The sequence below is a fragment of the Aphidius gifuensis genome, linkage group LG3 (genome assembly GCF_014905175.1).
Source record: "Aphidius gifuensis isolate YNYX2018 linkage group LG3, ASM1490517v1, whole genome shotgun sequence".
NCBI classification, from domain to species: Eukaryota; Metazoa; Arthropoda; class Insecta; order Hymenoptera; family Braconidae; genus Aphidius; species Aphidius gifuensis.
In genome coordinates this window covers 23126172-23136771 of record NC_057790.1, presented here as the reverse complement: position 1 = coordinate 23136771, position 10600 = coordinate 23126172, and the positions used below count along the sequence as shown (strand labels likewise).

General features: G+C 24.6%; 1 protein-coding gene across 2 annotated transcripts; it reads left to right on the top strand.

Moving 5' to 3' along the window:
- The first annotated feature begins 414 nt into the window (after positions 1-414).
- Positions 415-9977, top strand: LOC122852949. Of its 2 annotated transcripts, none has more exons than XM_044153098.1 (11): positions 415-920; positions 4296-4480; positions 4675-6478; positions 6562-6735; positions 7644-7831; positions 7929-8201; positions 8506-8667; positions 8748-9045; positions 9124-9382; positions 9465-9615; positions 9674-9977. In XM_044153098.1, exons 2-11 carry the CDS (start codon positions 4313-4315, stop codon positions 9944-9946), a joined length of 3750 nt encoding a protein of 1249 aa, XP_044009033.1. In that variant the 5' UTR covers positions 415-920; positions 4296-4312; the 3' UTR covers positions 9947-9977. The 2 variants fall into 2 exon arrangements, with proteins under 2 accessions (XP_044009033.1, XP_044009034.1); XM_044153099.1 differs by having other exon boundaries at positions 492-920; positions 7662-7831.
- Positions 9978-10600: the final 623 nt, after the last annotated feature.

Genomic DNA, 10600 nt, shown 5'->3' with positions numbered 1-10600 from the left:
GTTCTTTATCTAATCTATAAAAAATATAATATTATCTATTTTAAATGTTTTTTTAGTTTTTTAAAATAATTTTAAATACAAAAAAATATTTATGTCTTATTTAAAATATTTTTTTTATACTTCTAACTTTATTTTCTTACTTTTAAAATGAAAAAAAAAAAAACCCAGGCATTAAAATAAATAAAAAAAGAATCAAAACCCTCCAAAAAAAATAATTAATTAATTTTCTAAAATATTACAAATATTAAAACTAGTCTCAATTAATTTTAATTATTTACTTAATGTAAAAATTTTTCTGCATAAAAAATAATTAAAAAAATTAACTTGACCGGTAACCAGTAGATGCCAGTAACAACAAATAAAATACAAAATTGTACTAAATTATAAAATAAATAATAATTAATAATATATATTAATTTAATATTCGCGGTTCGAGTCGAAAAGACCCGACAATTTCGAGTGAATAATACCGAGTATAAACGATAACCCGATACCACCGCCACAGTCGGTTTTCTGCCGGCCCCGATGAACGATCATCGGATGCCGGCGTTACGGTACACTATTTTACGTACATAAACTTTCATTATTTGTATCCTTCTTATTTGAGTTTAATATTTCATTGATATACCCTTTCAATAAATCCATACACAAATACACAGTTATATTATTCAAGTGATTGTTAAAATATCAACAAATTTGCTTAGTTTATCAATTTTTATATTCAAGTTTTATTGAATTAAAATATATTAAGTAAACAAATGTTTTGAGAGAGAGAGAGATATATAAAGAAGACAAAAAAAAAAAAACATAACATTCCATTGAGAAATACATAAAGAGGCTGAAACAAGTCGACTGTCTGGAGGACAATAGAAAGGACTTGGACTCGGGTCACGTTAAGTGCATATCGTGAGACGAATAAGGTATTTTATTATTTATTTAAAAAAATAATTATAATTACAAAGTAAATTAAATAATATCTAAATTTTAAAAATAATATTTAAACTCAAAAATTGCAATAGCCAAGTAATTTAACTTTACGAAACTTCAATTTTCATATTTTAATATCAACACTTTGTTGTTATTATTATTATTATTATTAATTAATGTATGATTATTATTATTTTTCAATTTTCTTTTCCTGTTGAATTTTGTAATTAAGCAAAATTTAGAAAAAGTGGCGTAATTTTTTTTTATTTACGCTCGAATCAACACTGGCCGCGGTTTTCAAAGTGAAATAAAATCTTTTGGTTCGTCATAATTTTTTTATTATTATTATTTATTTTTTTCTATATTATTTTGTAAGTTAGTCATAAAAAAAAATTTATCATAAATAAAGGCGCGTCAAGATAATATAGCTAAGGAAAAAAAAATAATATATAGGTATATATATGATTTTTTTTGTCGTTAATATATATGTTTTTGTTTGATTATTTTTTTGAATCACGTGGGGTAAAAAATGAGTCAGAAATATATAAATTAAACTCTTGGGAGGTAAAATAAATAATTTTTTTGATTTGTTTATTTGTATTATTGTTTATTGTTTAATGATATTTTATATTTTTGTAACTGCAAATTAAAAATTTTTCATTATGATAATAAAAATTGAAAATAAATAAAAATATCGTTAAAATTTATGAATTGGGAGAGCGTAACAACAAAGAAAGTTTGCTTTGTATATATCAATTATAAAAATAATTTAATATGCGTGTGTGTTGTGTGTAGATATATTGCTTATTTGACGAGAGAAAGAATATTTTAGAATTTGAAAGCCCTTGTGTGTGCGTTGTCGAGGTCGTCTTGTGTCTGTCCCATCCTCCTCAGGCTAATATTAAGGTCACGTCTCACAATAAATTGCAAAAAATATTATTCCCATAAAAATTCATCATCTAAATCAAAATTTTAAACAAAGAAAAAAAAACTAATCATCATAATTTAAAAAGAACACAATAAATAATGCCAATTGAAAATCGTTGATTTAAATCAATCAACAATTTACGTCATTATTATACAAGAAATTCCACTCTCCAAAAAGGAGTGGCAATTTCCGTGACAAGAAAATCAATTTCCCACAATAAATAAATTTTTATCAAAAACCTATACATAAGTATATTTAAATTATTTAATTTTAAAAAATAAATATAAATTTTTATAATAAAAAATTACAAAATTCAATTAAAATATTTATATAAAATGTAAAAAAAAATAAACAACAAAATTACATGATTACGTAAAAATTAAATTACACTGGCCACTTATTGTTTAGAGTTATTTTTATTTAAAAAAAAAAATAAATAAAAAAAAACATTTTTAACATTGCAACAAGTAGCCTACATATATATGCGTCCATAAATGCGCGCCGCGCCTATTCAACTTGCTCATGTACAAATAGACATTTAAAAAAAAAAAAAATAAATAATCGCACATACATATATACACATATTTACAATATTAAAACGCAAATGAATGAATGAACTTAATTTACTCATCCACAAATGGACACAAAGTTTAAAAACATTGACATTCCAACTGTCGACTTAAAATTAAAAGAAAAAAAACAGACAAAAAAAAGAAAAACAACTATTTATAATTTTTTAAAATTTATCATATCTACTTTGTGATAATGCACGTGGCATAAAATATAAAAAATATATTTTAAATCCAAGTACAAGTAAAGCTGCAAACTTGTGTGTTATACAAGATGATGAGACTGCCTTTATTTTTTTCTAAAAATATTTAAACTTTCCCTTTGTATCCCCTGATCCTAATCAATTCACATGTGGTGTGATCTTGAGATGCTCATGGTCCTCTCATCTTGTATATATATAAAATAATAATATATAAATATAATATGTAAAAGAAACGTTCAATGACCTGTGTGTAAGAAAGAGAAGGATCGAAATATACGTGCTTCTCCTGTTGCCTGTCACAAGTCACAACCATACAAATTCTCAGCAAGCGTTTATATATTTTTTATATATTTTATTTTCTTTATATATATGTATTTAAAGTGTATATACATATGGAATGTACGCCCGTATACTAATATGTCGTTTCAAGCATAGCGGCAAACGCAAAGTTTCGGACGATCTTACTGGCGATTCCGTTATATACGCTTGCTTAATATTATAACAGAATTTTTCATTGCAAATCAAGTCTTATTTATTTTTTTTAACTATTAAAATCCTTTAATAATTGCTTGATATATTAAAAATTAAATCAATGATTATTTTATTAATGACCCATTTATAATGATTATGTTTAAATATATCGTGTGAAGGAATCATTTTTTTAAATTTTCTTGCAGGGTGAAAGTCCGTATTTGTTTAAGAGTATATCTTTATGTTATCATGCACAAGTTGAATTTGATAAATAGTGATTCATGAATATATTGGTGTGAACATCTCAAGTATATTATTTTTTTTATTTTGGTTACTTAGTCATACTGTGTTCGTGAGAGATGACACAAAATGAAAAAGAAATTGCTGAATCAATATAGCAAAATAAAAAAAATATATTTATCAGTTTTATAGACATAAATTTTACAAATATAAATAATGTTGATCTCTCACTTTTGCACATAAATGTTTGAAATAAAATGAGTGCACGACACAATTAAATTGATGTAGGAAAAATTGAGCGAAAAAAAAAAATATATAAAATTGTTGGAATAAATAAGGTGAAAAGGAGGACAAGTAGGTTGACATGTATTCAAGTGTTATAAAGGTTTTTTTTTTTCAAACCGAAAAAACCGGAAAAATTTTCTAATATCAAAACCATAAAAGATAACTTTGCGGATATTATACTTTTGTAGAATTTTTTTTAATCTATAAGAGGAAAAACAAGTTGAAGTATAAAGAAAATTAAAATTAATATATGTTTCAATTTTTTTTTTTTTTAATAATGTTAATGAACAATTAGTAGTTGATGAGGAAGATGGATAAATGGGAAAGTCTTTCCGGAAGTTTAATTTGTATATCATATTGCAATGAAGAAGGTAAAACACACAGGCAAGTTATCATTATGATGACAGAAGCTAGATTGCACTGTATTTAACGAGAGAAAGTTCAAGGCATATCACTTCAAACATGCTTGATTATATATACACATACTTACAACAGTTTCGTGATTTTTAATTTGAAAAAAAAATTACTTTTCTCTGTTGTTTATGTGTATATCCCCAATTGAACAATTTTATTTCAAACATTAAAGTTCATCCGGATAAAATTCTATAACCGGAAGATACTAGTTAATTAATATACACTAATAATAAAAATTTCTTTTTTTTTTTTTTATAGAAAATAGAGTTACCAGAATGAAGAGTCGAGAAGATAATAAAAAAATGTCAAAGGATTGTAAATATTTTGTGCAACATGCATGGAAAAAAGATCTTTGTGCAAATTGTTTTGAATCACGTGAGGAACATTTGAAAAGAATTGCAAAGACAAAGCCATATGTTGTTAAAGATGTTAAAAATATACAGGTAAATTATGTGAAAGTTTAAATATATATTTTATTTTACTGGCAAGGTTAATGCATATATAAATAACATCATTATAAACATCGATAATATTATTGTCAATGTGAAAGAAAAAAAAAAGTGGGTTAGCCGGTTTTGGTAAATGCGGAAATGAAAAATATTAATATACTAACATTGACTTTAAAACTTGTTTACAGGGTATTCTTCGTGAGCATCAGCGTCAAGAAAAAAAATATAAAAAAAAAAATAATGTTAAATTTCCAGAAACACTAGCTGAAATAATTGGCTATGGTGGTGAACAATACAGTGATAGTGAATCTGATCCATCATCAAATGATGTTGAAATTATTGATAGTATGATAAGTAAAAAAAAAAATGGTAAAGATGAAGTTGATCGAGATAAAGACTGGGAACAAGATAGTGAAGAAGATCGTGCTCTTAATAATCTTACACGTTTAAATACAAATTTTAATGCTGTAACTGAAAATTTAACAGTATCATCAACAACATCAACAACAACAGCAACAATAAATAATGAAATTAAAAAGCCACTTGGTTCACTTATGCTTGGAAAAATAAATAAAGATTCAGAAGGTAAAAAAACAACATTATTAATATCAGTAACACCATTTGGTGCTGATGATACAATACCAACAGCTAAAAGGCCTGTTGAAAAAAAACGTTGTGATGATAAAAATATTGAATTAGAAAAAATAGTTGATATGCCATTAATTGTACCAAGTACTAATACTACAACATCAACAACAATAATTAAAAAAACAGAAACAAATTTAACATCATTAAATAATAAAATTAAAACAAATGAAATTTTATCAAGTGTTTTTACTTCTGAATCAAAAGATGATAAAATTATTGATAATATACTTAAAGAAGATAATAATAAAATAACAGAGAGTAATGACATGACTTTTGAAGATATTTGTAATCGAACTGTTGAGGGTGAATCACTGTCAATTGATAACAACAGTGAGACATTATCATCAACAAATATTATAACTGATAAAAATAGTCGTGAAGAAGCTGGTGTTCCTGATGGTGAAGAGGATGAAAAAGAAAAAAGTATTTCCATTGAAACATCATCAATTATTTCATCAACAACAACAGAACCAAGATATTCATTTTTACATTCAGAAACAATTTCTAAAAAGTCTGTATTTTCAACAAAACCAATTAATGAACAAAAAAATAATTCAAAAAAAATTATTGATGTATTTGATGAAACGAAAAATTCTCCAATATCATCACAAACAAAAACAACAACAACAACAACAACTCCAACACCAACACCAACACCAGATAATAATGAATTTATAACATCAGCTATAAAAGATGATAATTCAACATTTGAAAGTCAATCAATTGGTTATTCAAAACGTAGAATGGCACCAAAACCACCAGAAATAAATTGTGATGATACAAATATGCCATTATTTGCTAGAAAACAAAATTTTAAATCATATTTAAAATCAGATTGTCCAGTTGTACGTGAAAAAGAAAAAAGAGAACGTGCATCATCATCATACAGTCCAAAATTAAAAAAATCAATGGATACATATCAAAATACATCAGATATATCAAATAATAATAATAATTTAATAAATGATAATGATTATTCTGTAACATCAATATCAAGAATAAGTGGAAATATATCTTATTCATTACCAACAGTATCAACAGATGAATTAGATAATTGTTTTGAAGAAAAAAAAAAAAGTAAATCACGTTTTTTACCATTTAAAAAATTATTACGTATGGGTGGTTCAAGAAAAGACTTAAATCTTGTATCAACAAAATCATTTTCAACAACAAAAGTTGATGATATTACATGTGGTTTATCACCAAAGCCAAGATTAGAAATTATTCATCCATTAGAACTTAATGGTTCTGCTGTTGAAGTATTACGTCATGATAAATTGGTTAAATTTAATGATGAAATAATTCATGGTGATACTAAACAAGATGTAAACCACAATACAACTGGTTAGTTGACATATTTAATTATTTTTTTTTTAAAACTAGCTTTTCAATATTATTATTTACTATTTATTGACTTGTATTTATAGCAAGACTTGGAAAGCCACCACCACCACCAAGATCAACTGACACAGATTCAACAAACCAAATAAATAAAGAGTCACAATCACCAAATTTGGATAACATGATGAAATTACAAACATCAATGAGAGGCTGGCAACATACTAGTGCTGTTGCTGGTGATTCAATTTATGCTAATTTGGGTAAGTTTCGACCCATACAATGCAATTAATTTCATTTGAATTTATAATATTTACAGCATTTATTTAATAAGTGCTTTATTTGTAGTTGATTAATTTTTCTTTTTTTTTTGTTTTTTTTTTTAATAGAAAATATGTAATAACAAAAAATAGCAAGCTCATGATTGATTATTCATTATATAAATAAATAATTATATTAATATTCGTTATTTTGCATTGCCAATAGCTATACTAACACGTGATTTTTCAATAAATATTATCAATCAGCCATATTACTTTATTGTACAAAAAAAATTATCATATTATGCTTTTTCTTTTTGTTATTTTTAATTTTGTGGTACGGATCGACACAATTGTAAGAGAGAAAGAAAGACAGAAGAGATAAAAAAAATATATATATTATAAAAATATTGTGTCGAATAATTTAAGAATAAAATTCTCATGCATTTTATGGCAATAATATTCTGTGATAAATCACTTATTTTATAAATAAAAACAAGAAAAAAAAAATAAATATACTGTAATTTTTTTTTTTTAATTTTTTAATATTTATAATTGTATAATAAAAACAGTTGACATAATAAAAAAAAAAAAATATCAACATTTGTAAACTCGTTTTGAAAAATAATAAAAATGATTGTTTGAAAAAAAAAAAAAATACTAATAAAACAAATTAAATTCATTGCAAAAAAAAAAATTATTTAAAAAAAAAAAAAACCCAACTTTTAAATGGAGGAAAAAATTATGTGCGGACAAAAAAAAAATATAAATTGGTAAGTTTAGATAAATGGAATGTTTGCACTCGCATGTACTGTATTTAAATTAAAAAAAAAAAATTAATTTAAAAAATAATAAAATAATAATTACTAACAATTTTGCGCTTTGACGTGAATGGCATATCGGGCCTGCAGCAACGGAGAATGTTGCAGGTGAGGTGAGATGTGGAATAGCACCATCAAAACCACAGAGAACATCTAGCTTGAGACGCGATAATGAAAATTCAACAATTCAATCGTCACCAAGAAGTATCAAGTCATCAAAAGATTATACTAAATTTAATTTGTCTGAAGTACCAACAAACACAAATTCACTTGATCCGGTAAAATTAGAATATAAAATAAATATAAAACATTTATATTTCTTTGTTGTTTATATTTAAAAAAATGATTTATTTATTTATTTTTTTTATTAAATAGACAACTAGTGAGTGTCATGATGCATATGAATTACTCTCAAGTTCACCAGAATGTGATTCAAATATTGAATTACGTAGACAAACAAATGTGACACCAAGTAGAACTAATGTTACGATTAAAAGAAATTCCGAACTTGGTATTTGTAATGTTGGACATAATCTTCAATACAAATACAACAAACCAATGTTTGTAAGGTCAAATTCACTTCCATATTATGGTAGTGAGACAGAAAGTGAGCTAAGTACACCAGATGGTTTCTACACAGGAAATGAGGCAAGATATTTCTTCATATTTTATTTCTTTTTACTAAGATAATTTTAGATTTTTTTGTAAAATATTAATTTCATATTTCAACGAAGAAATAATTATTTGTTAAAATTGAAATTCAATTAAAATATATATATTATTTAACGTATTTTTAAAAACTAGATTAAACAAACTTTCATTTTGATGATTTCGTTATAAAGTTAGAAAGTCGAAAAAAATTTTCTATAATAATTTAATGACTCGTTTTATGTATAATAAAAAAATGTTAATTAATGTTTGATTATAATTTTAAATTTGATAAATAAATCAGGGCGCCGAGGAGGATCATGACTGGAAATGTAAAAATGATGAATATTCAATGGCTAAAATTCGTCAGGGTAGAAATCGATGTGTCGTTTATCGTAGTCTTGAGGATAATTATGGTGCTGTTGTTGTTGCTAATCACGAATCTCTTGCTCAAATGCTTGAACGAGTAAGTCATAAAAAAATTAAATAATTAAATTATTATTCATTCTTGAATTTAAATAAATTAATAAATAATTCCTTCTTTAGCTTTCACAGACAGATCAATTATTACCAATAAATTTACGTAATTTAAATTTATCAAATGTACGATTACAAAATTTTATCATTGACATTGATACAGTTAAAATAATTGGAAAGCGTATATTTTGTTTTGCATCATGGAATAAAAATTCATTTACACTTTGTCTGTCTGTTGATGGTCTACTATCATCAGTACTTTCACAAAAAGAATTTTGTCTCATACCAATTACTGAATTTATTGATAAAATAACAAATGAAATTATACCAAGTAATTTATTATCACCGGAAATGATTAATACTGATGGTATGTGATATGATAATTTAAAAAAAAGCAATTTATCGTTTTATGATTATTTAATTAATTTATATTTTAATTTTTCAGTAACTGTATCAATTCTCGCACCAATTGAAATATCAACAATCAAATTATTCTTATCAACATTATCCAAAAATCATCAAGATCAACAAAATAATAATAATGAATTTATAAATAGAGAATGTTATCTCATACTTTTGCAATTTATAAATGTATTAAAAAATTTACAAGCTCGTGGAATTGAAGAATTGCCAATGAGTCTTAATAATTTTTTACTCGCTCGAGATGACAAAGATACGTCTTATCGTCTTTATCATCTTCAATGGTAATTTATAATTTTTTTTCTCTAATCTTTTTATGATAAAATTAGCTGTTTAAATATATTTTTAATTTTTTAAAATATATAGTTTACATACGGATCACCCTTGTGATGATCGAGAAGAACAAATATCATTATGTCATAGTGCTCTTGTTGCACTTAAAGAGCTTAATTTGATTGATAAATTACCGATAGTACAACATCTTTTGATACGTGAACGAGCTGTTAGTTTATCACAGGTAAATAAATATTATTTTTATAATTGAAAAATATACTTAATTGTGAAATGATAAATAGGTCAAAGCTGTGTTGGAATATTCACTGTGGGGACCATCAAACGTGACGATGAATATTTGGAAAGAGAGAGAAATTGTGTTGCAAAGATGGCTAGATCTTGAAAGAGCAACAATATTACATGCATTAGTAAGAACACGTCCACAATTAACTGTTACTGATGAATATCAATTAATATTTCTTGTTAATACAACAGCTAAAACAATGTGTGAAGCATCAATTCTTCTTGATGAACAAAAAAAAAAATATAATAATTGCAATGAAAATAATATTTAAGTTAATGAGATAATATAGTTTTAAAAATGTTTTTGTTTATAATGTGATCATTTTTTTATCTACCACATTATTATAAACAATGCTCAATTAATATGTACTATTTTTATCAAAAATTATTTTGTACTTTGATATATATAAAATTTTTAATTTTTTTGATATAATATTTATTATGAAATCACGATTCACATTATGTCTTTAATTGTTGAATCTGTGATTTTTCATTTTTTTTTTTTATTACTGTTATTTAATAAATTAAAACATGTAAATTTTTTAGATGCGCTTGTTAAAGTTATTTTAAATCACAAATTAATAGTGGAAATTGGGCCGAAAGCTGCGGGTATATTAATCATTGTAATTTATGAATAGTTATGAAATATTTAAATGATTATATAGTGTTTAAAATTTAAAACATAAATAAGCAGAGGAAAAGTGCTTTCAATGATACGAAATATAATAGATAAATCTTACCTTTAACGTCTCAGCAAATTCAGGTAGATGATTAGAGTGATGAAATGCTTCTTCTTCAAGTAATCCCAAATAATCCCAAGTAGTCGATATATTTTAAATTCAGCTAACCACTTATTCACTTTGATTTACACTATTTTTTCACATATTTTTTAACACTCGATATATCATTTACTATATTTTCACACA